The 24,995-nt window shown below is 48.8% G+C and overlaps 7 protein-coding genes across 7 annotated transcripts, besides 5 other annotated features; 4 read left to right on the forward strand and 3 right to left on the reverse strand.

Moving 5' to 3' along the window:
- Positions 1 to 13: 13 nt before the first annotated feature.
- FPSE_08537 (uncharacterized protein) lies at positions 14 to 382 on the forward strand (the record flags this gene model as incomplete). The annotated part of the gene is made up of 2 exons (XM_009261655.1): positions 14 to 41; positions 90 to 382. The coding sequence occupies 2 exons, from the start codon at positions 14 to 16 to the stop codon at positions 380 to 382; spliced, it is 321 nt and encodes a 106-aa protein (XP_009259930.1).
- A 410-nt stretch (positions 383 to 792) lies between these two features.
- FPSE_08536 (uncharacterized protein) lies at positions 793 to 1,321 on the reverse strand (the record flags this gene model as incomplete). Its single annotated transcript, XM_009261654.1, has 2 exons — positions 793 to 1,187; positions 1,243 to 1,321. 2 exons carry the CDS (start codon positions 1,319 to 1,321, stop codon positions 793 to 795), a joined length of 474 nt encoding a protein of 157 aa, XP_009259929.1.
- Positions 1,322 to 4,082: 2,761 nt separating this feature from the next.
- FPSE_08535 (uncharacterized protein) lies at positions 4,083 to 6,407 on the forward strand (the record flags this gene model as incomplete). Its single annotated transcript, XM_009261653.1, has 3 exons — positions 4,083 to 4,515; positions 4,638 to 6,225; positions 6,302 to 6,407. 3 exons carry the CDS (start codon positions 4,083 to 4,085, stop codon positions 6,405 to 6,407), a joined length of 2,127 nt encoding a protein of 708 aa, XP_009259928.1.
- A 781-nt stretch (positions 6,408 to 7,188) lies between these two features.
- On the forward strand, positions 7,189 to 10,650 carry FPSE_08534 (uncharacterized protein; the record flags this gene model as incomplete). The annotated part of the gene is made up of 3 exons (XM_009261652.1): positions 7,189 to 7,446; positions 7,503 to 7,637; positions 7,717 to 10,650. 3 exons carry the CDS (start codon positions 7,189 to 7,191, stop codon positions 10,648 to 10,650), a joined length of 3,327 nt encoding a protein of 1,108 aa, XP_009259927.1.
- Positions 7,670 to 7,699: a repeat region.
- Positions 7,851 to 7,908: a mobile genetic element.
- A 505-nt stretch (positions 10,651 to 11,155) lies between the features above and the next one.
- On the reverse strand, positions 11,156 to 12,278 carry FPSE_08533 (uncharacterized protein; the record flags this gene model as incomplete). The annotated part of the gene is made up of 4 exons (XM_009261651.1): positions 11,156 to 11,210; positions 11,267 to 11,939; positions 12,001 to 12,097; positions 12,150 to 12,278. The coding sequence occupies 4 exons, from the start codon at positions 12,276 to 12,278 to the stop codon at positions 11,156 to 11,158; spliced, it is 954 nt and encodes a 317-aa protein (XP_009259926.1).
- Positions 12,279 to 12,379: 101 nt separating this feature from the next.
- Positions 12,380 to 12,413: a microsatellite.
- A 1,831-nt stretch (positions 12,414 to 14,244) lies between these two features.
- FPSE_08532 (uncharacterized protein) lies at positions 14,245 to 15,975 on the reverse strand (the record flags this gene model as incomplete). Its single annotated transcript, XM_009261650.1, has 4 exons — positions 14,245 to 15,287; positions 15,345 to 15,538; positions 15,583 to 15,728; positions 15,865 to 15,975. The coding sequence occupies 4 exons, from the start codon at positions 15,973 to 15,975 to the stop codon at positions 14,245 to 14,247; spliced, it is 1,494 nt and encodes a 497-aa protein (XP_009259925.1).
- A 125-nt stretch (positions 15,976 to 16,100) lies between these two features.
- Positions 16,101 to 16,145: a microsatellite.
- A 2,727-nt stretch (positions 16,146 to 18,872) lies between these two features.
- Positions 18,873 to 18,910: a microsatellite.
- A 678-nt stretch (positions 18,911 to 19,588) lies between these two features.
- On the forward strand, positions 19,589 to 22,143 carry FPSE_08531 (uncharacterized protein; the record flags this gene model as incomplete). Its single annotated transcript, XM_009261649.1, has 6 exons — positions 19,589 to 19,708; positions 19,784 to 20,029; positions 20,200 to 20,299; positions 20,405 to 21,389; positions 21,443 to 21,611; positions 21,664 to 22,143. The coding sequence occupies 6 exons, from the start codon at positions 19,589 to 19,591 to the stop codon at positions 22,141 to 22,143; spliced, it is 2,100 nt and encodes a 699-aa protein (XP_009259924.1).
- Positions 22,144 to 24,995: the final 2,852 nt, after the last annotated feature.

Raw genomic sequence — 24,995 nt, forward strand, 5'->3', positions numbered from 1 at the left:
TAATTGTAAAACCATGGACCTGTGCTCTTCTTGGAACATAGGTAGTAGATCTGTATGATAGCCCCCACCCATCATGACTTAACGCCTAGGTCTAATGGTGCAATTCCCGTACAGTCGCACAAGAACAGACACCCAAAACCATACCGAGGAACATGAAAAGCTCCCGTCCTTAGGAGCTACCGATCGGCCCGTTCATCCGGCGCCGACTACAAACTCAAGAGCCTTGGATCGAGGACCCAGCTATTCATTTAGAATCTCACCTGACATGCTCTCGTACGACATTGGCACTTCCTCTTTCGATTCCGATATGCTACCAGGTCTCGAGTCCTGCCGGTTTTTGACTCTTCGTTTGTTTTACACGTCTCGTGTACTGTACGCATAGAGAATGGCGAAAAATAACCAACAGGTTGAATGAACCAGAAGCCCGTCCGGCTCAACTTTTCTTCTGGTTTGATTTCAAATAATTCGATCTAGCTATGATTCAAGCTGACAGATTATTAAATGATAGTTAAGAAAACGCTGAGTGTTCAATTACCCTCAGTATATAATATAATATACTCCCATCTCAGACAGGAGGTTGGGTATCCACGTCGATATACTCCTTTAACAGCATGGCCAGGCCGCTTGATCGATAGAGGCACTGCCAGTATCCCTTTCCTAAAAAATATATGCCTAAACGCCTGTCATAAAAAAAGCCTTCCTCTATTCCTATCCTTTCCTATACTCAAGATTTATTTCATCATTCGGGCATGTATAATTTGTGCCTTTTCTTCAGGCGCCCATCGTGCTCATTCATGCTTGTCCCATTTCTCGGCTGTCGATGTCCTTCTTGGGTTCCTGGAAAGTTCTTTGGAACAGCTCTTTGGCTGTGAAAGCTGTTGTCGTGATCCACGCTGTGAACTGGCCAGCAGCAACAACGGCGTCGGCGCGGGCGCACGAGCAGACGGTGCCTTCGCACATGATGAGGGATCCAATAAAGACAGCAATGGCGATGAAACCGGCGAAGTAGAGAGCGGCATTGACGGCTTCTACGACAACGGCAGCGTATTGGTGGTAAAGGCGCGGGACAAACAGGGGAGCGATCGTGAGGTAGACGACGGAGACGATGGAAACGATGGACGATGTCAAGAGGTAGGAAAATGGCGAAGGCGCTGAGCCTCGACTTCTGCGGTCGTAATCGTGGACAACTTGAAGATGGTTAGCTTTCCCACACATTCAGCCCAAGTTATTGTGGGAACGTACCATATGAGCTCAGGCCGATACTCGCGATAGATAGGGCGAGCTGCAGGACTCGTAGAGATATAAAAGCGACGCGACCCATCATGGTAATATTGTAGGAGAGCGAAGAAAAGAGACTGTGAGTTGTATGAGAGTTCAAGCAATAGATACTCATGCAGCAGATAATCAATATGCAAAGTTGAAATTACAAAAGAACGGAAAAAAGCACCCTAAGGATAAGACGAAAAGAGATGAAAAGAGAGAGAAACAAGAGGTCTTCGTGTGAAATAGGCCCGATGGGCAAAACGCGGGAAACTGCCCATAGACTATATAAATCAAAAGAGGCCTGTGGGGGGGGGGGCGTGGACGATCCAGAGGATATGCCCCGAGAAAGGGACCGTAGACCCGGTCAGGGAAGGGGCCACTAAGAGAAACAGCAAATCAACAGAAACAGAAGAGGAATCTTTTTTTAGACGGTTCAAAACTCTACTCTATAGCACCCAAGGGTCAAACCCGAAAGCTTTATTCTTGTCTGCTTTTTTAACTATAGACCAGGGAAACACGCTGTTGCACTGTTGCATCAGGTAACGTTTGGACGACGGGGGCCCTGACACAAGGCGGGCACGTTCAGAATATGAAACAGTCGTTGCTTCTCAAACCAAAACCAATTAAGAAACCAGGGGCGGGCTCCTCTTTTTTTCGTTATGCGTTGGGAGAGTTGGTAACATTTTGGTCCATTTTGGTGGCTATATTCAGAGCAAGTTAAGTTATGCGAAGAAGTGCCGCATGGAGAGAACGTTTATCTAGGGGTGCTGTAGCTAAAACAACGCAATTTTAACAACACCACGGATTTACCGTGCGTAGATCTCGGTAGATCTTCCTTTATGCGTAGCGTGGAACATAAAAAGGTTATTCTTGAATGGATGAATGGAAGATACCTACTTTCAAGGCCTTTCTCAATTCTGCAAGACCGTTGGGAACCTTGGTCAGGTTAGTTTGTCAGCCATCAACTGCACTTTTGTTGATCCGGCCATATATGAACATGACTGCTTGAACAAGAATCAAGGAAACGGCTCAACCAGGGCAAGCCGGTCATTGGCCATTTTATCTGCTGAAACGAGTGTTGATTGCGACGCTCGTAATGTGCAGCATAGGCGGTCCAGTTCTGAGACATGACGACTCTTTCTGATGACGATACACCGTACCTAGGTGATGGTGATCGGCATGGCTCAGGCTGCCAAATAAGCGCTGTACTGTTTACCTGGACAGTACTGGACAGTACTGTACTGTATAGGTGCACGTGTTGCTGGGGAAAAAGAAAAAGGCCGTCGGGACAAATTGATGTTGATAGTAGGTAGTATTCGAGAGCTGGACCTTTATATTGTAAGCAGAAGATGACTCGGTCGGATACGGGACAATTGTATGTAGGTAGTTAAGGGTCATGTATTGCCGGTGGAGTTAAGACGAGACTCTGGGGAAACTCTCAAACGGAAACACAAAGACAACATGTTATTACTGAATGACCAGCTACCGATTAAAACCAGTCATATATAAGAGGTCACAAGAATAGATCAGAAGACCAGAGTTATGTATCAGCCATTCTCTTCCCTTTCCTCTGAGCCACCTTTTCTGTATTACTAAGTCGTCGTCGGTTGATGCGAATTCACATGTAACCGAAAAAACCGACCCGAACATACCGGACTTGTTCTCAAGGGGGGGGCAAAGGCATGTTTTGTTTGGACAGATGGACCCAAGGGAAAGAATAGGATCTCCAGGTCTTCGGGAGGCCCTTCTTAGCGTCTCAACATGTGGCCAGTGGCCAGTCGTGAAATGGATTTGGGGTTAACAAGGTGCTGACGAGTTCTACAGATGATTGGAAGTATCATTGCATGTGCCGTACGGTACATATTCCCATGCAGCTATGCCCTTTATTCTTGGCTGCTGATAATATTGAGCATACCGACTTTTATGCATGTGAGTCCCGAACCCCCAGGGCTGAAAATGATGAGAAGAAATTCATTCATTCACATTTTCTCCCCCCCTCCCCCCGCATATTCATTCATATTACATTACCTATTAGAGTCGAGGTAGTACGGAGTAACCTTTCTAACAAGGATCTAATCCAACGAACTGCATACGGACAACTGCATTTCTCCATACCAAACATCCTCGGATCACTTGACTGAATAAAGTCCATGTCCCGCAACCAACTACTCCTGTCTTGACTATCGCGGGGAATCAGGGATACAAGAAATTCCCCCAGGTGACGCTACTCCCTATTCTGCAGTGCTACTCCACGAAATCTGGGGCTGCCGAGGCACAAGCACTTTACGTGACTCTGTGTCGCGGCGCGCCTCGGTCCCCCATCATCCACTTTCCTGTCCCTCAACCAGTGGGATCTCCTTCTCCAAGCCTATGGCGTCGACAGGCAGGCTCCATGGGCTGTAGCTCTCAGACTCTACCTAGTAGTAATTCAATTATTGCCAATCCCTCAAAAGCTAAACCTGTTCCTCTTTGATTCCTCGTCATCTTTTCTCTTTTTTACTCTTCCTACTCCTTCGCTTTTTACGCCTCGTGATATCCGTCCATCCATCCGTCTACAAGGGACTCGCTTCGTTACTTTTGTGCTTGTGTTCCTCCGAATACCTGCATTCCACGTCCCTTTTCCCACCTCCTGCTCTCTCGCTTGAAACAGCTTCAACCATCTTCAACCACCTTCCCCGCCTCTCCAAGCGACTCGGCATCTTTCTTGTGCCACTTGTCTCTTTGTCTTGACCTTTCTTGTCTTGCCTCGCTTCGCCAGACTGTAACCCTTACAATTCTCCAAAACCTCTTATTACAAAGGCAAACCGACATCACCCGCAATGGCGCTCCAAACACAAAAAGACTACGACATCCAGAACAAGAAACTCTTCACAGTTCCTCCTCCTGGCCGTCCCTACGGCGTGCCAGTCGCTGGAACCGAAAGGCCCAACCGAACCGCCGCCTACCGGCACTGGGCAGTCGGCGATGGCCCTCTTGTCACTTCCCTCGAGCCTGGTATCAACTCGACACACGACATCTTGAACAGGAGTGCGCGCAAGTGGCCCAATTCCAAATGTCTCGGAACCCGTCATTGGAACCAGGCGACTCAGCAGTGGGAGGACAAGTACGACTGGATCACCTACGCCGATTTCGACGTCCGAAGGAAGAACTTTGGCGCTGGTCTTGTTGAGATTCACAAGGGTATTGGCTATGCGTCCGAGAAGTACGGTATCGGTCTATGGTCGCAGAACAGAGCCGAATGGCAGATCGCTGGTAAGGCTGCCCCTACCCCTCGTGGTCACGGCGTCGCATCGTGGATCTAGGATCATACGCCTTGAACCTGCATACAAAAAGGTGGTTTGAGGTTGCAATTGCTAACACAGGCCCTTATATAGATTTCGGCGCTGCTTCTCAATCCCTGTATTCAGTCTCACTCTACGAAACTCTCGGTCCCGACACAACAGAGTACATCATCAACCATGCCGAGGTCGCCTGTGTCGTCTGCTCTCTTCCTCATATCCCTGTTCTTCTCAAGATGTCGCCTCGACTTCCAGGTCTGAAACTCATCGTGTCTCTTGACCCCCTTGAGCAGGGTGAGCTGGCTTCTCACACCAAAGCCTCTGTCCTCAACGAGATTGCTTCTCATCATGGGATTCAGATCTTTTCCATGGCTCAGGTTGAGGAGATTGGCGCCAAGTCTGGACGTGCGCCTCAACCTCCTACCCGCGAGGATATCTGCACCATCAACTACACCTCTGGTACTACTGGTAACCCCAAGGGTGTTATGATCACCCACGGGAACGCCGTTTCGGCTATCGCAGGTGGCCGAACCAACGGCAATGTGTGCCCCAAGGATGTTCACATGTCGTACTTGCCTCTTGCCCACATTTACGGCCGACTCATTGATCAAATTGCTGTCGCTGAGGGTGCTGCGATTGGTTTCTTCCGAGGCGATATCCTGGGCTTGGTTGACGATATGAAGATCCTCAAGCCCACTGGTTTCATCTCTGTTCCCCGACTCTTCAACCGTTTCAATTCGGCCATTCGCACCGCTACTATCGAAGCCGATGGTGTCCGTGGCGCTCTCTCCCGACGTGTTATCGATACCAAGAAAGCCAATATGCGACTACCGCCCGGTCAGGCTTCCAACACCCACTTCTTGTACGATCGAATCTGGACTCCCAAGGTCAAGGCCGCTGTGGGTATGGACAGGGTTCACAGTATGGTCAGTGGCAGCGCTCAGCTTGATCCCGATGTTCAGCAGTTCCTGCGCGCCGCCTTCGCCAACCACTTCGCTCAGGGCTTTGGCATGACCGAGACATACGCTGTCGGCTCCATCCAGGCCCGAGGCGACTTCACTACTGGAAACATTGGTGGTCCCATGTGCTGTGTGGAACTCTGCCTCGAGTCCGTTCCCGAGTTCGATTACACTGTCGATGACAAGCCCAACCCTCGTGGTGAGCTTCTCATCCGCGGTCCTGTTATTTTCCGCGAGTATTACAAGAACGATGAGGAGACCCGCAAGACTCTGGATGCCGATGGTTGGTTCCACAGCGGTGACATCTGTGAGGTGGACAAGATGGGTCGCTTCAAGATCATCGACCGCAAGAAGAACGTCCTCAAGCTCGCCCAGGGCGAGTACATCTCCCCTGAGCGTATTGAGAATGTTTACATGGGTAGCACCAGCCTCGTCAACGCGGCTTTTGTTCACGGTGACGGCACTCAGTCCTCGTTGGTCGCAATTTTCGGCATCGACGTGGAGAACTTTGCCCCATTCGCTAGCAAGATCTTGCAGGAGACCATCACTCCCAACCAGGTTGCAGATCTGCGCGTTGCAGCCAACAACCCCAAGGTGAAGGCCAAGTTTCTCAAGGTTCTCGACGGTATTGGCAAGAAGCACAAATTCAACAGCTTTGAGAAGGTGCGCAATGTCCACCTCGATATTGACCCCTTCACTATCGACAACGGCATATTTACTCCTACGTAAGTTTTTCCAACCCATTTCAACGTTTTTCCCCGCCAAAAAAAAACATATCAGCTAACATTGTAACCCTCCCAGACTGAAGCTTAAGCGTCCCCAAGCAGCCAAGGCTTACCGGGAGCATATCGACCGCATGTACGAGGAGCTTGCGGCCCAGGAGCCTATTGGAAAGAACAAGCTATAAAAGATTTTGGCATTTTCAGTATGAACATGTGGATTTTTTTTTTGGCGTTATAGCTGCATAGGAGGCTTTACATATATATTCAAGGAGTTGCTGAGCGGCTTGGACTTATATATAATTAGTATAGTATAATTATACTGCAATACAGATCTACTTGCAATAACTACTCGAGAAATGTCAGTGAGAAAATCTGTGTATCTTTTATAAGTTTCGGAGAGAGATGTATTCTTTTGTTTTATTTAAATTACATTATGTAGCTATGTCAAGCCATCGCTCTGTGCCATGCTCCTATCTACGAATCAATCTCAACAATGCATATCCCAATCTCTTTACCTATTGCAACTCATTCAAATATCAATTTCTGGATTTACATATTTCAAAACAGCACCTTGTGCTAATTGTTCTTAAAGCTTAATATAGAAATATAATCGCAAGAGCCTTATATTTTTTTTCTATACTGATTTTTATAATTAATAAGTGTTTTATAATGTAAATAGACTACTTATAGTATTTTAAAGATATAAGATATCTGAAATAGCTAGAAACTTATATTATTACTAATATTTTAGCTCCTATCTATAAATAGCATTCTGGGTTATCTATTTTCCACTCCTTAGGCCCACTTAGCTCCTTCTTATGCCTCCTAACTACCTTATCACCGCAACAACGCTAAATGGGGCAATGGGGTAAGTGATATATCCCCGTCACCTCTCTATACTACGCGTCAAACGTCATCTTGTTTGATTTACCCGTTATCTATTCATGTTCTTAAGCTTGTTTCCTCATGAGTTTTGGGCTGACCTCAACGGTCTCCAGATCGTTGCTTAACCATGGCCAGGTGCCGCCAGCGCCCATTCCTTTGCTAAACACCCTCCGGAGGCCAACTGACGAACCGCCATCAAAACGCCAACGCGTTGATCAGCCCTTACCGCGTAAACGTAGCGTCAAAGACTGTCTCCGTGACCAGGTGTATCCTCTGGTCCAAAATGCAACTTCGGGCCTCAAGCGCGACGATTACCATCTTCATGCCCTCACGATCAAGGTAAATGAACGATGTTTCCCGCCGCAACGTGCAAACGCTAATTAAAAGTTATTTAGGCAGTCACAGTACTTAGTATAAGCAAGTTCTTTCGCAGACGATGGGATGAAACATGTGGTTATCTGAGCGAGACGGATCTGGGCATTCTCGGGTCTCAGGCGCGCGATATCGTTGCACAGCTTACAGAAGGCTCAGTGAGTTATCTAATAATAAGACCTCTGGGCCGTTTTTTTTATATATATATATATTTTTTTTACTAACACACCATCCAAGGAGTTCCGTGTATCCCCTACGCCCTCTTCGCCTCCGCAACCGAGGCTGCCCCGACGAGCAACACAACAGGCCCCCACGCAAGGCCAAGAACTTGAAGATTCAGAGACATCGGAAGAATATAGCGATACGGAAGAATCAGATGAGTCAGAAGACTCTGACGGGTCGGAAGACTCGGAAGGTTCAGAAGAGTCAGACTTACCAGAGCTAGAGGAGGTCGGCGAGCCAGAAGGATTACCACGGTTTCGAGCGGTTAACGTGCCAGAAGTATCCCAGGAGTTGGAAGAGGTGGAGGCTCCAAGGGGGTTCTCCGAACTTATTAAAGAACCAAGAACGTCAGGGGTGCCGCACTCTCCTCAGATTTGCACCGCGCCCGAGCCACCACGAGTCCCAGAACCACAGATCCCCGAATATATCAATCGGCAACCATGCAAGTCCAGAGAGCGCCGGCAACCGAACCCCCAAAACCGATTCTACCAAATCGCCAAGAAACCTTATCTTACCGCAGAACATCGCAAAGCTATCGAGGCGGGCACAAAACTCCCAGTGGATGCGAGTACTGTTAGTATAGAGTCAGAGCCAATCGTATACCATGTCGACTTTACACCCCAAGAGATCACCGAGATCACAGAAAAGCTTTGGCGACCTAGGAATGAGCGTTTAGAGCCCACTCTCGAAACCCTGATGCAATGGGTCAGACTAGGAGGCCAACCCTTACCTGCACCAAGCGGACGGTCTCTGCGTGACATGAATGCTTTTGGGGCGGATCTGTGGGAAGGACGAGTGGCCGGAATCCCGCGTGTCCTGTCGTTATCCGCTGAACGTGTGAGTCAACAGACCGAGAAGCGCGAGGGTCAGTTGAGAAGGGCGAGCAGGTTCTCATCCTTGCTCATGGCTCGAGAGATATCGGGAAATCAGGGGTTCCAGCAGACACGCCTATACCTGAACTTTCAGCAAGAATTTAATACACTGCGCGAAGACGATCTGGAGGTCGTAGCTGAATTTACGAACTGCGCTGGAGATGTCACCACAGGCACTTGGATCTCCAACGGAAGTTTCCTGTGCGGTACGACAACTCACTCCGACACGCACAACCAACAATACAACAAACCGGGAAACTTACTTATCTGTTCGACAAGTAAAGGCACACTGCGTGCTTTTCCCGACCATCGAATACCGCGTCCGCGAGTCGAAAAAGGAGAGAATTCGACAGAAGCCATGCGGCAAAGCCAAGACCCTTGGCTCTACTCTTCGGTCGTTTCGTCCGACTACAACGTCGAGGATGATTTAGCCTACACCTCAAGTTTTGATAAGACGGTCAAAATTTGGAGGGTCGACCCTCAGGGAGTGCACATGGAGGTCATCGCTACATGGCAACACACTGGCAATGTTAACTTTGTCGCTGCTGCAAAGGACCGGTCTGGCCGGGTAGCGACAGCAGCAGACTCCCCGACTGATGCTGTGCGAATATATACGGTTAAAAAGGGGAATGAGGCAAACAGCACGTACCAAACCTTCTCCTGCTCAAGAACTGATGCTGAAGGGTCAGACAAGTGGGCGTATTTCCCTGCAACGATGCAATGGGGAAGAGCTAAGGGCTGCCAACACTTGCTCTTGGTCGGGTACTCGCCTCGAAGCTTGACCGGGGATGATACGGAAATCCCAGAAGACAAAAGAACATCAGGAGAGATTATCTTGTGGGATGCGGAACGAGGCATGCGGATTAATGTGTTTACAGCTTCGACAGCCAACGTCTTCGAGGTTGCCTGGCACCCGACATTGCAAAGCTTTATTGCTGCAACGACACCCAATAGCTTGAGCGTCAGCGTCCATAAAGTCAAAACTCTAATTCACATCTTCCAGCGCGATAAGGAACGTCTAGGTGGTGGTGGATATGCCCAGTACCAATCGCTCGACTGCTACGCTTCCGATATTAATGAACTCACGTTTGTTCCAAACTCACCTAGACACGCTTATGTAAGTGCTGCGTGCACTGACGGCAAGGTTTACATCTGGGATACGGCGCAGGGTGATAAGCCCATCCACACGCTCTCGCATGGAAAACCTATCGAAGAGTACTATGGAGATCGTGAGAAGGAGGATACAGGCGTCAAGTTTACGGCCTGGAACACGACTCTTGACCGTTTTTACACGGGATCCAGTGACGGTGTAGTCAAGGTGTGGAATATACGTAGGCTGAGGGAGCCTTTCGTGCGAGATATCCTTACAGCACCAGGCCCTATTGCTTGGGGTGGTTTTTCCCCTGATACCTCGAAACTTGCGATAGGCGACGCCACTGGTCGCTGCTTCATCCTCTCTATAGACGATCGCGATGCGCCGGAGTCGCACTTCATGACTCTACCCGGCACTAATCGGCGACTCCGCCGTCCACAACAACTAATTCCACATCCGGAGCCGGACCCACCCGGCACGGAACACGGAGACGATATGGACATCGACACGGAGCTCGATGATGCCACATACGCCCGCCGTACCTACCTCGACACCCAATACATTAGACTCACTAAAAACCCTGTCATCGGTGCCGTACAAGGCCCTCAATATTCTGAAACTAATCTCTTTTGCCGCGATGCCCATCTTAACCAAGACCCCGCCGCTCCTCTCCTTGCCGAGTTCGAGCGCTTCCAAAAGGCCAGCGAGGCTGATAGCATCGGTAGGCGACGGCGTTCTGTACGCCGAGTCAAGATTCCTGCGCCGCCGGATGAGCGTCTCAAAGCTGTGCATGCAAAGAACAAGAAGCAGGACTTTACTCTGGAACAACTGGAGAGGGGTGAGATAGATAGTCTTGTGAAAGCTGGGGCGTTGTTAAGTATTGAGGAAGACTGGGGCTTCGTGTATGAGGATGAAGACATGACGAGTTCAGATATCAATACTGCATCGGGCAATGCTAGGCTTAATAAGAAGTATATAATATAGTCATGGTATTAAAAGCAAACACTTACGATAATCTTAATGTATTCTTCCAGCTATTCTTCTGTTGAAAACCCTAATATTACATATATCCCTATAACTTAATAATAATTATATTCGCCAACTTTACCGCTATATTATTAAAGCGCAGGCAGTATCTAATTGTAAAGACCTACAGTTGTGTATATTGGGGGGAAGCTTTAGCTTCGGCTTGCCATGGCTGGACGTTTGGACTGATGCCCCGTTAGCTGTTAACGTCTTAATCACCAAACGAGGATTTGCTAAGTTTCGCGGTTATTTTTGTCTATTCAAGCTTACATCGCAGAGTGAATGATTTTCTTAGCCGATTGATCGTCTCAAAGATCATACGTCATATCCGCGACCGTTTTGACGCGCGCCATTTTACAAGCTCATGTCATTATATCAAACATTTTCGAACCAAACATTAGACAATCCATACATCAAGCTCACCACGAGCAATATTTTGAAATCAAATTTCCCAAAACGCCTTCTAATGCTTAGCGGTAACGGCCTCGCCGGTCACCTTCTCAACGTAAGCCTTGGCCCTGTAGTGGATGCGGTTAGTATCGGTACAAAAGTGAGCGATGTGGGCGGCACTTACATATCGCCAAATGCAACCATGCAGACGGTCTGCCAAACTCCCAGAGAGATACGGGGGGCAATACCGCGGTAAAGACCCTTGATACCGTTGCTCTCGTAGATGTACTTGAAGGTGTTGCCAACAGTCATCTTCTTAGGACGGTTGGGGTCCTCCTTCTTGCTCTGCATCTCAACGCGGATAACCTCAATAGGCTGGTTCCAGGCGCTGAGACCACCACCAAGAGCGCTGGCAATGACCTTCTCACCAGCGGAGAGCTTCTCGTTCTCCTTCTTGCCGGTGAGAGACCTCATCCAGCCCTCAGCGAGACGGCTGAGACCGAAACGACTACCCCAGTTGGTCATCTGGCGGATAGCGACGGCGTTAACACCCTTGTTGATACCACGAATACCCTCCTTACGGTAGATCTCTCCGAAAGTCTGGAAAGTGGACTGAGGCTTGACACCAGAGGCAGCGAGCTTGTGCTTGGTGATCTCGACTGTCTTCATGCAGGTACAGAAACCCATAGTGGCATAAGCCTGAGCGACACCACCAGTGACACCGCCAAGGATACCACCGCCAAACTCGGAGGCACCAGCGGCACGGGCGTAGTATTCGGCTTCGGAGGCGACGAAAAGGAGGACAGCACCCTTGGTGGAAGCTTCAATCCAAGCCCAGGGAATGAGACCTTGATAGACTGCAGGCTGTGAGTTAGCAAAACATCGGGATTATGGGTTGGTCTGGGAATTGCCACTTACATCCCAGAGGACCACCACGAGCCCATACGCGTCCCAAAGACTTAGCCATGCTGTCGCCTCTGTTGGCGGCCATTGTAGTCTTGACTACTTCCAACGGCTTTTGGGGCGTAAGCAAATAATCTCTTTACTGTATATTGAGTTGAACCTACCTGTCCGAGGGTGGTAACCTCGAAAAGGTTGAGACCAGCGCCCAGAAGCAAGTTGGAGAACTTGATGGGCTTCTTCTCCAGCTTCTTGTCCCCGATGGGACCTGGAAGATCGGTACGAAGGGTAGCCATGACTTTGGGAGTATCGTAAAATAAGGGGCCCTGACCAAGGGATTAGGGTGCTTCTTCGCTGAGGGGATTGAAAGTTGATGGATGGTTCGTGAGAGGTTGTAGAAGGGAAGAAAGGGGAAGAGAAGGGAAGGGGAGAGCCAGAGATAAAGCTATAGGCGTGTGCTGGGATGGAAGGCTGCGTGGGGGAGGTACGTACTGTAGATTTGATGGATGCTGAGTCAGATCCAATAAAAATAGTTGAATAGGTGGCCAGGGAAAAGTGCTGAGCTAAAAGCTGAGCAGAGCAAAATAAGCTTGAAGAGGGGGGAGAAGCCGCCTGGAGAAGTACCCGATAAACGGAAGGGAGATATGTACGAACAATGGGGATGGGATGGATTTGCGGAGGTCAATGGCCGAGGTTCAAATGGGTATGGACATGCGCATGCGCGAGAAGACCCGAATCAAGTATTGAGAATCGAGTTATTCTCAGTCAGTTTTAGGCACATTAGGTACTAAGTGTCAGTCACATATTGTTTTGCATGTGTTTCGGCTGCCGTTCCGCTGCTGATGAGGGGAAACAAATGGAAGCTACAGGCAGCACGTTTGTAAGGCCTGACGGCATTATTCACCGCTGGAAACCAGCACAGCTTATACCGCACTACCGTACCTACTACCTAGGTACCTATTCTTAAAACAAGGGAAGAAACGCCAATAAAAACGGTGATGACTATCAATTGCTGATATATCTGTAATGCTGACCTTTGTCTCACCTATAACGCGAATGACGCTGCACGGAACTTTTCGCCTGCTGTGTACCATCATTCCAAGCCGACAGCTCGTAAAACCGAGATAAGATCGGGTTTGTCCTGGATCACTCATGTGAAATCGAAATCAAAATCCGGGGGTGGATGTCCTGGGGTTCAATGACCGGCAGAAAGAAGACCGACGGAAGTAGAGGAAGGAGAGCAAAAATTGCTTGTGATTATGGATATATCTAGAGTGCAGCGAACAGGCTTTCTCACTCTGTCCTCAAAAGACTTGCTGCTGCCACACCACGCAGGCTCACTGCTTGCTGGTCTGTGGCAGCACAAGGTTCAGTCGCAATGCTTACATTACAGCTGCTGGATTGAGTTGCTACCTGTAAGCGCAATTCAAGTTCAAACATCTCCTCAACAGCTTTTACACCACCAGTCTTCAAAAAGCACCAAAACTATAGACGTCCAGTCTCACCTTGGAAACATGCAGTTCCAACAAAGAATCGTATCCAGCCTCACCCGAGTCTTTCTAGCTCCTCATTCGATAAAATCAGCCACCCCCCGAAGATCGCAACTCTCACCTCCATTTCTATTCAAGTCTCTCCCCTGTGGCGCCAAATAAGAGGAGCTCTCAACGCCCCTCCTCCACTCAACTGTTGAGAGCTCGCGTCCCTGTCTGCATGGCTGCATGGGGATTTTATCGGCGTAATCTCTCACCGAGAGTCTATCTACGTAACAAGGCCTACCTATGCGTAAACAACTCCTCATATTTTATGATACACGGGTTTTTTTCATTGCTTAACAAAACAGAGTTTGTGCTCGGATATTCGATAAGGAGCAAGGATATCCTGACAGTGAGCTGTATGCTCTATCCAGAGGCTGAGACAGGTACAGTGCAATTTTTCCGTGGGGGTCAACAAACCATCGCAAATTGACACAGGAAAGGAAGGCTGGCCACCAGCGATAGCGACTGGACCAATTAACCAACGGTTGTAAGATTCTCAATTGCAGCATGCAACACACAGACAATGATTTCATAGAGCAAATAGATATTACAGATTAACTGTCAAATCATTTCATTTCAATCGGCGCTCCAGCGACGACTTGCTCATTACTAAACTAAAACAGTCCCATTGTGTTGTACAAATGCCGTTGACTCGGCAATCCATTCTGTCCATTTCTTGAACAGAACCCTCCCATCACCTGCTTTTCCCCTTTTGCTTTTAAATCCTTTACAGCTTCTTGACAAGCTCAGCCCACTTGTCAGTGGAGAAAGACTTGGGTCGCTCGATGGGGGCACCGAGAGCGCGGTCAATGATGAGCTGGGGAAGGACACCAATGGCACGGGAGACACCGAAGAGGACGGTGTAGTAGTTAGCCTCAGTGAGACCGTAGTACTGGAGGAGGACACCGGAGTGGGCGTCAACGTTAGGGTAGGGGTTCTTGGTCTTGCCGTGCTCAGTGAGGACACCGGGGGCGATCTTGTAGACCTGAGAGACAAGCTTGAACATGGGGTCGTTGGGCATCTTCTCTTGGGCAAAAGTGCGCTGAGCCATGTAACGAGGGTCAGTCTTTCGGAGAACGGCGTGGCCGTAACCGGGGACGACACGGCCGGCGTTGAGGGTGGACCAGAGGTAGTCAGTGATGGCCTTGTCGCTAAGGTCATCGCCAACGGACTTCTTGAACTCGGTGAGCCAGTTGAGGACCTCCTGGTTAGCGAGACCGTGGAGGGGGCCAGCAAGACCGTTGAGACCAGCAGCGAGAGAGAGGAAGGGGGAGCTGAGAGCAGAGCCGACAAGGTGAGTGGTGTGGGCAGAGACGTTACCACCCTCGTGGTCGGTGTGGATGGTCAGGTAAAGACGCATAAGCTCAACGAAGTCGGCGTTGTCGGCGAAGCCAAGCTGGTTGGCGAAGTTGAAGGAGTAATCCTTGTCCTTCTGGATGGCAGCGACCTTTCCGCCCTTGAAGACGTTCTGGTAGATGCGAGAAGCGATGTTAGGGAGCTTAGCAATGAGGTCCATAGAGTCCTCAAAGGTGTAGCCCCAGTACTCCTTCTTGTTGATACCCTTGGCGTAGGCCTTGGCGAAGCTGGAGGTGTGCTCGAGAGCAGTAACGGCCAGGGAGAACTGAGCCATGGGGTGGAGGTCGGTAGGGCAGTGGTCGATGAGCTCCTCGACGAACTTGGGGAGATCGGAGCGGGCAGCCCACTCAGCGGAGAGGTCGCGGACCTGCTGCTCAGTAGGGACCTCACCAGTCAGGAGAAGCCAGAAGAGACCTGTGCAGTTCGTGTTAGTATTGATAGCATACACATCTGTGATCGGATTCTACTTACCCTCAGGAAGGGGCTCCTTGCCACCGGGAGCCTTGGGGAGAAGCTCCTGGCACTCGGGGATGGTCTTGCCACGGAATCGGATACCCTCCTCAGAGTCGAGGACGGAACCCTCCCAAACGAGGGCCTTGATGCCACGGGCACCACCGTAAACCTGGTCAAGAGTGACCTTGTCGATGACCTTGGAACCATGCTCCCTGCGAGGACGTTAGCTAAAAAGCTCAATTGACTGTAGGTTTACCCTCGATTCGCAAAGTAGACATGAGGCTCAGGGTGGATCCAAGCTTCGGCCAACAATGAACCGAGGGAGAATGCGACTGACTTTCGGAGGGCCTTGACCTGCTCAATCTTCTCGGGCAGGAGCTCGGCGAATCGCTCCTTCAAGGTCTATGAGGTTGACAATTGTTAGCATGTTGCTCTTGTATCGTGTCCTAGCTGTCCTTTGTGTTCGCCAATTGATCATGACGTTTATGGGTAGCAGGATTTTAGGACTCGACTTTATCCGAGGTTAGACAAAACATACCTGGGTCTTGGCGGAGTAGCATCGAATGGCGTTGAAGGCAGAGCCGTTAACGGGAGAGGAGCGGAGGGAAGCCCGGAGGGCAGCGTTGCTGAGACGAGCGACTGAAGCCATTGTGAAGGGAGGATAGATATGCAGACGAAGAGACAAGAAACAGGCGGGTGTGCCGGAGGGAAGGGGAGAGGTATATGAAGGATGTGGAGGGGAGAAAAGTTATGGGGAGGAGGAAGAAGAAGTTCAGGCAAGGTAAGCCAAGACAACCTAGACAAGTCAAGACAAGACAATAGGTCAAAAAAAGGCGCAGGCAGGCAGGACGGGACTTGATTGAGGGATGCACAAAAATTACCTTACTGTGACATTGCCTCTCACCTTGGCTCTACCTTAGCTGCGAGTACCTTTACCTCTTTGCCTTAACCGTCCAGGCTAGGTCTCATTCTGAACTTCGGGGACCGGGGGTACGGGGGGTCATGGATGGATGAAGCATCAAGCGGAGCGGGACTTATGGGGCAGATAGCCCGGTTTTCCCTCATTGACGGACTTACAGGGGGTCGGCTAACACTTTTTTTTTCTCTTCTGTGCCTCTGCCTCGCCTACCAGGGGTGTTGTGTCGTTTCTGGGGACAACCGTTGTTGTTTTCTTTTCTTTTGCTTCTGTCATGAAGAAGACATGTTGACAGCTTAGAGGTACATGTAGCTTGGTATCGTAGATGGTGTACCTCTGCGGGGCAGGCTCAGAGCTTCAAGCCATTCTTAGCTAAACTGTCATTGAGGTCACTTGGAGAGCTGACTTTGGGTTCACTGCAGCTTGTGCAAACTAATCTGAGAGCGATGGTACAGTAGATTACATCACATCAGAGCTCGCTACAGCAAAGCACAGCACCCTCTTTTTAACATGCCCAGCTATCATTCCGTCATCAATCGCTTGCTGAGTAGGTAGTATTTGCCAATACATGTTTCTTGATGTTATTAAAACTTAGTGTTACCAGCAGACCCTCCAAAGTAGCTCAGAGTGCCTCATCGGATATACACATGTACAGCACAGCTACCAAGGTACATACTAGAGAGTACAAACTATCGGATGGACCCATTGATTGCCATGTTGTCCTCTTCTTTTGATGAGGTTGCACAGGCCAGGAAAAAATAACTGAGCTACTGCTGAAGAGGAGCATTTACCGCGGGGCCACCCCAACCTGCGAGCCCCAAAATTTCAGTCCAATCCTTGTCTCTCTTCTCCCGCCTCCTCCAATTCGATGCCTTCAAGTTCAAGCCCTCCCGTTCCCCCAAATGGCCGAACAAAGAAATAAAAAGGATGGGACCCCAACCAACCAATCTACAGGTCTAGTCCTCCGTAGCTTCGATCTGATTCAAACCAAAAGAGAGATGGCTTACGGCTGCATCTCGGCACCAGATTCAGTATCTCTTTACCATGGATGTGTCTTGTACAAGTGAGTATCAGAACCTAACTTGAGTTAAAGTAGCGCAAATTTGAATTCGACACCTATCTAACAAGGTTCTACTCATATTGCCTATCGTTTGTTTACATTCATTGTCGAGTCCATGTCCATCATGACAACTCCAGAACTGCTGTTCGCTTACTCGCTTGTTTCCCGGGTTCATGATAATGTACCGTATGGACTGCAGAATATTGTTTGACTCCACTGAACAAGTGGAGATTATCCCAATGGATCCTTCTCTTTGGCTCATGCTTCGGGGGACCTCGGTCATGCTGGCAGTTGTTAAAATTTGACGTCAGACCCTGGGATGGGTTGTTGAACATTGACACTCCATACTAGAGCCAGATACATCCCAGGGTGTGACAGAGGATATTCAGGATGCAGAAAATCAATGGATCAGAAACTATTCTGATTCGTGTCAAGCCTCACCTCAGCGGTCAAGTTAGCATAGCATAATCAACTTCTTAGTAAAGACGCCCGGAAACTACCATGCCCCATCGCCGGGCTTCCGAGTTGAGCGCCGCAGAACTTCGGAGTCCCGAAGCTCCCATTCCACCGGGTAGCCGATGTTTTCACTTACCGTACTGGTCATCCGAAGGTTATCGATGAGCTCGAGAGGAGGATAATGATTTCCACACTTAGAATGTAAAGCCTTGGTTGTGCCCTGTTTGTTTCATTCAAGCACTCAACTCGGTATTTCCGATCGCCCGGTCACCTCGGTTGGTTGTGAGCCACCAACATCGGTTATTCTTGACTTGTGATCTCCCTCATGATACAGTCTTTTGGGAATAAAGTAGCTTGGCATTTCTTGTCGATTCTTGTCATGTATTTTGAAACCTATGGCGTGTGTACCGTGGGCCCTTGGGATTCTATTATTAATATTTAACTATATGTTTCACCAACCGCTTCTGAGTTCCGGCGCCTACGACTTGCAGGGTGCATTTGATACACAGAAAGACTCCCTTATTGTAGCGGCGTTCAAACCAGGCTTGTGCTTTTACATGACTACTTTCTTTTTACGTACACTATATGTAAACGGGATTGCTTTCCTTTTGAGAATGGTCTTTGACCATGTTTGTTTCTGTTGGTCAAGGTTCTATCGCACACTAATGTGGAACTTGATACGGATTTAGCACGGGTATAAAATATCAGACAAAGGAAGGGAACAGCTACTACCTCGTAGGGGCTATAATGAGAGCTAAACAAAGACGTACTCGAACTTTGAATAACATAGCAAACCAACAGTGACTAGATATTTCCCTTGAGAAGTGAATTCCATGTCCAAAAGTCAGCGACTACAAAGCAAAAGAAAGGCTATCGTGTAAAACACATTCACGTGACTTTGATGTTCTGTCAGCTTCAAGATTTTATCCTCTGACACCGGATAAACTGGCAGCGGAACGGGGAGAGGGTTTTGGCTTGCAAGGAAGAGTTAAAAGGGCTGCCCCACCTGTCACGGTCACTCGCCTCAGCTTTTCTCCTCCCACTTCATCAATCACTCCATCATCGTCCTCCGGTCGCGACATTCATCACATCACCTCATCGGAGCAAGTTCTCGACGACGACGACGACGACAACAACAACAACAACAACAACTTCTCTGTGCTGCTAGGCCAGAAACCATTTCCCGTGCTTTTATTTATTTTCCTCGACTTTTTGTCTCCGAGACTGATAAATCCGTCCAACAGGACAGGACAGGGCAGTCTTATCTCTGCCTATTAGGTCTGGCTTGGCTCGTTTTGCCGCTGCACAATCTTGTGACTCGCTCGTCGCGCTTCTGACGCAAAGCAAACAAACAGTAGAAGAGCTTTATCTCGCACAAGTCGTACCGTATCGTACTCTTGAGGCCTGCATCCGCTCGTATTATTTTGCGCCGCAGATCTTCAGCTGATAACCTACGTACCTACCTTATTTGTTGGGCTGCTCTCGTACTACTTCTCCACCGGTCGCGACTGCGTAAAAAAAGAGAGAAAAAAACAATCTCTACCCGCCCACCTAAGGAAGGACCCGCTTAAGCTTTTTCTTCGTACCTGAACATCAGCAAAAGATTTTTTGCACTGGGGGACATATTCTTCTTCTACTATCTCGCTTTGCTCCTCTTCCGTGCTGCAAGCATTCTGTCGCAGGTGGTGACGCCTACTTCTGGACTTTTGCTCTCTTGGACCTTTCTGGAGTGCATCTTAAGGCATCGCGCGTAGTTCGTTGACTACTGCAGTCTAACACAAACAACACACCTACACTGCATCACAGCAATCCAACCCAAATCAAACAATCATGGCTTCCGCTGTCGCGGATTTAGAGGCTGGTCTTCAGGCCATGCTCAACCTAAAACCACCAGGTGTATCTGGATCTCGCATCACCAGTTTGACATCACTTTGTGTTTCCAACATTCAGGTAAGACTCTAACAAGCATTGATATGTTGCTTTGCCAAATCAATCCAACCAAATACTAACTGCCTATCCTTGCAGTCCGAATCAGTCCTTATTCAAAAAATCTTCACACACTTCAAAAAGGCACCTGGAACACACAAGTTGGGGGTACTCTACGTCGTAGACTCTGTAACCCGAAAATGGCTCGAGCAAGCCAAGGCACAGGCGCAGGCAATAGACAGCTCTGCCCCGGATGGAACCTACGCCGCTGGCGTCAACCGAGTGACAGAACTCATGCCTGTTTTGATGAATGACATCCTGCAATCCGCCCCCAAAGAACAAAAGGTACGCATATTTGACAATTACCCTTGTAGCTGGCAATTCGCGAGTGCCATACACCGATCATCGTGGAGCACCTTGCAAAGCGCCCTTACGGGCATCCATCTCGCTTCTTGACATATTTGACCTCTGTACTATTATTTTGGATCGTAACTCACACATAGTCCACTGTGTAGGACAAGATTAAGAAACTCCTTGACATCTGGGAGAAGGGTCAGACATTCCCTACACCAATGCTCGAGTCTTTCAAAGAAAAGCTCAACGCACCACAACAAAGTACGTTTTTTCACGAAAGTAGCATTCCGTCCGGCGTTTTACGCTCATGTGGCAATGCTTCGTTATCTGGTATAAGCATGTAGTCTAACACGTGTGATGTTATAGATGAGTCGACAACTCCTCCTGGCAGCCCACCTGCGAACGCCCTCGGTTCAGCTCGAGGCAGCGCTTCTGCTACTCCCGCTCCTTCAGCACCTGCTGCCCCTCCGGCTGCTAGTGGTTCATCTATTCTTGAGGCTCTAGCTAACATCGCTCGTCAAAACACGAGTGCGCCCCCGGCTAACCCCCCTGTGCCAGCTCCTACAGCATCGTATAATATGCCTGCTTCTGGGACACCTCAGCCAGTGCCATCTGCCATGCCGCCCGTATCGTATCCTTCAGCATCGCAGCCTGTGAGCATGCCATCCATGCCCTACGGTATGCCGCATATGGCGGCCCAAAATGGATATGGAGGCTCTCCTATAAACAATCCGAGTAACCCGCCTCCTAACCCGCTTAATGGGGCCTTGGCTGGAGCCGCTGCTGCGGCCCCTGGTCTTGGTCTTGATCCAAAAGCCCAGCAGCAGATCATGTTGATCAAGGCGCTGGCTGACCAAGGTGTTCCATTTGATAAAATTCCCGCTCTGATCCAGAGCATGACTGGCGTTGCCGTAGGCGGTGTCGCTCCCCCGGCTCAGCAATCTATGCCGTATGCTCAGAACTCTCCTGCTCCTGCCCAGCCTGCATGGGGTTCTCTTGTAAGCAAGCCAGACGATTCGCGCATGCCAGGGTATGGTCATACAAGGTCTCCTCCTAGATATAATGGACGTTCCCGCTCGCGATCCCCCGACCGTGGCTGGGGTGGTGTTCGTGGCTCGCCTCGAAACGGACGTGATCGCCTAGACTACGGACGTGACTCTCCTAACCGTGGCCGTCAAGATGATCGCCGTGGGGCTGATTATCGCCAGCGTAGCCCTCACGGTCACCGAGGTCGAAGCGAAACTCCCCTTCATGATCAAGGCCCGGCCGAGAAGTGGGTTGAGTACGATGCAAACCTTCCATCAGGACATATCAAAGTTTTTAGCCGGACGCTTTTTGTTGGCGGTGTCACGTAGGTGTTTCTCGATTCTATGATATGCGAAGTATACTAACCATAAAAACTAGTTGCTCCGAGAGTGAATTGCGCGGCATCTTTGGTCGTTTTGGTACTGTGCAGACATGTATCGTAAATAAGGACAAGCGACATGCATTCGTCAAGATGCTAAGCCGACAGGATGCTGTCGCCGCCAAGCAGGGTACTGAGGATTCCCGTAACTTGGAAGTGCCTCTTCGTGTAAGTATCTCTATTCTTTGTCTTTTGTTGTAACTTGAGCTAAGTTTGTCAGACTCGCTGGGGCGTTGGCTTTGGTCCTCGGGACTGCAGCGACTACTCGACCGGTGTCAGCATTATCCCTATCCACAAGTTGACGGAAGCCGATCGCAAATGGATGGTGACCGCACCCTATGGTGGTAGCGGTGGGCGTCCGATTGAGAGTGGCTTGTCGGTGGAGGAGCCCGATATTGAGATTGGCGCAGGAGTATCATCAAAGGCCATCAGCCGGCGCATGCAGACAGACAAGGGTGGTAGTAACGGGCCTAAGTCAACTCGCAACCGGGACGAGGACCTTTCTCGATGGCGCCGAAGCCGAGATAACGGCAGCAACAGTGGCAGCAACAGCGGCAGCCACCATCGCCGAGACGATCACCGTGATCTTCCACAAGAAGGACAGGGCTCGAATCCCTCGTTCCCCTTTGGTATTGGCACCTTGCCCAACGGCATGCCTAACTTTCCCGCTGGGTTCTCATTCCCTGACCCAACCAACTAAGAACGCTTTTCATGGGAGGGATATGCACAGTTCGTTAAATGATACCCCGGACACTGAAATGGGAGGATGTTTGTCGGTTTATTACTTATTCCCATGTTTGCTCTCACCCACAGGGATGATGGCGTTGGCAATTTGTTTCCAAAAAGTGCTGTCCAAGGAATGGACTTTGCAGTACGGTTTCTTGCATTGCATTAAGCAGGCAACCAGCCGGCTTCGTATAGGCGCAGAGGTGGTCAAATGTGTTTTTTATTATTTAATGAGGATCAGACGATCGCGTAGCTTCGTCGGCTACACGCATGAAAAGTTATTTGATGTTTCAGACAAGTTTTCCTATTGTAATGTCTCGTGAACTAAGACTCAAGCAGAGTCCGTCATGCCTAGCCAAACTTGTATGCAGTTTTGCAATATATTCCAACTACATGCGAAAACCCACTGCCTTTACTATTTGCTGAGGGTTTGGCGAGAAGGTCCCTTCTGCTTTGGTTTGATGGCATGAAAGTCATCTTAGTTTGTCGTTCAGTTTGCACATGAGTGACGATCTAGGTTAGAAACTTCAACTAAAGACGTCTTATACATGCTTTAATCGATTATGACAGTTTCCACTCTTGTCATCATTGCATACCGACTAGATACATAAACATGACTACGTTGTTGTGTTGACGTTGAGTTTCTCATGTCCGTCTCCAGGGTAGTCGATGTGGAACACATCTCTGAATCGTTCAGAGGCACATAGAGTATGTCCCTAATGGATATATCCATATATTAAGGTGGCCCAATGCCCGAGTGTTTGTATTATAGATGTGATAGTGTAACAAGCGGAGACTGGTTACCGCTATCACGAACTTGGTTGTAGACAAAGCGGTGAACTTTCTATGACATATCAGATTTGATAGACAGATGTGTTGCAAGCACTTTATTGTTTACTCTCTTTGTCTATCTTTGTATGTATTCCTTTGGATATTGTCCTTCTGGCGAAGTGTGTTGTAATTAGTCATTGATTGCCGGTCCGATCAGCTTGAGGGTGAAGTCGTGATGTCATGAGATGACTTTAGGGAACTCAATCACAGCTCAAGCTGAAGAGGCTATAGAGCTTTCATTCACCGCTTGTACATTGGGATATACTACCAGATAAGATTCTATCTCGTTCTAGTTAAGTGCAGTAAGAAATGGTGTTTGTTTAAATCCCTATTCAATGTTCTGAGATCCTGGTCGGGAGATGGTCTTTATCTTTTCAGGTTTGGACGAGTCTGCTCTCTAGACGATGATGGGATATCATCAGTTAATTGAATTCACCATGTATTGTATCACCTTGAGTCTCCGTCTTATTCTGTGCTGAAAAGTGTTGGCCAAAATGGGTTTCTTACCCTGCCGTAAGTTCAACTGGTCTGGTAGACACCAGATGCCACTCAACCAAATCTCATACCTGTAAATATCTGGCCAGGTCAGAGCCTAAACTTATCTATAGACACTGATCTAAATTGAAAGAATATGGCTATCCATGCCCTTTGCTTCGACAAGTCAACGACAGCATGCAACTTCGCCTTACTACCTACTCGACACAACTCAACCCCGTCGAGTGATCTACCCTGCAGCAACAATCACACTGATCAACTCGAACAAGAAGTCAGCCATGGCATCAATCTCAACAATTCCTAAACGGGCTCTCATCTCCCTGCATTCCCAATCTCAGCTGACCTTAGCATCACATCAATACGATACAGATCGTCGCACCGCCTCTTGGACTCGAGCCAGAGACAGTCCAGCCTTTCCGCATTCTCTCTGAGTCATGACCAAACTGGAACATGCCAAGATGGGCTATTGATTATTTCACGACGGTTCGAGTCTTGAACTAATCACCACCCGGTGACATATAGAATGGAAACGACGATCGACAACACCACCACCATCACCACCGTCGGTAGTTGAGGGCGCTGAGGTTGGTTAATGCATGGCAGTGTTACTCTGAATGTTTCAACGCAAGGATCGACAGGCAGGCAACGAAATTCCTCCCCCAAGTCGCATTTGGGGGGGCTGGTGGTCCTGACTAGCAATTGACCGAGAGATTTCCCATCGAGCTATTATTCAATACATATTGGTATCACCTTATCATCTCACGATTTTGGCCAGCGCATCGTAACAAGGTTGCGCTAGGTTCTGGAACCCCCATGGGGGTCGTTTGGGGTATAGTGCGAGGCTTCTTTTCCCCTGACTAGGTACTAGGTATCCGTAGGCAATTCACCTAGGTATGGATGTTGATATGAATACCTATAGAGGCTGATAGCAGTAGTTATTATTCGGGACATGTATTTTAGCTTTGGTTTTAGTTTATTAGATTCATGCTATTGGTGTTTGAGACATGGTACGTAAAGTGACTCGGTTCAGTTGACTGGTTACCATTTTTCAACATTGAAATTACCAATATATTGCACGTAGATAATGAAAGCCCCCAGACAGAATAGATAGTATTATTATCCATGATCCACAACAAATGCATCCAAGGCGGTCTTGTATCGACTCAAGTTGTAGTAAAAGACAGATATTATAGTCGGTAAGTTGACTTACCGCTGCTACGTGCTGCCTGCAACCTGAGCCTATGCGTTAGTACTTACCTGGGCATCATTATCTTGATACCCTAAAATTAGTAGCTGGAATACGGATATCTGTCGGTCAGTGTTTTTTTTTGTCTTGTTCAGTATGCAGGTACATATCAGACTAAGCCGTTTAAGCAGGAACTAATTGTGATGCGGATCCCTTCATCCACAGTTTGGATCCAGTGCAATATCCCGCTGCATGCCAATCAGAAGCCAATCGAAACGTATCAATTTACAGTAAAGACTCCGAGCTGGAACCAG

This window comes from Fusarium pseudograminearum, chromosome 1, assembly GCF_000303195.2.
Source record: "Fusarium pseudograminearum CS3096 chromosome 1, whole genome shotgun sequence".
In the NCBI taxonomy this organism is placed as follows: domain Eukaryota; kingdom Fungi; phylum Ascomycota; class Sordariomycetes; order Hypocreales; family Nectriaceae; genus Fusarium; species Fusarium pseudograminearum.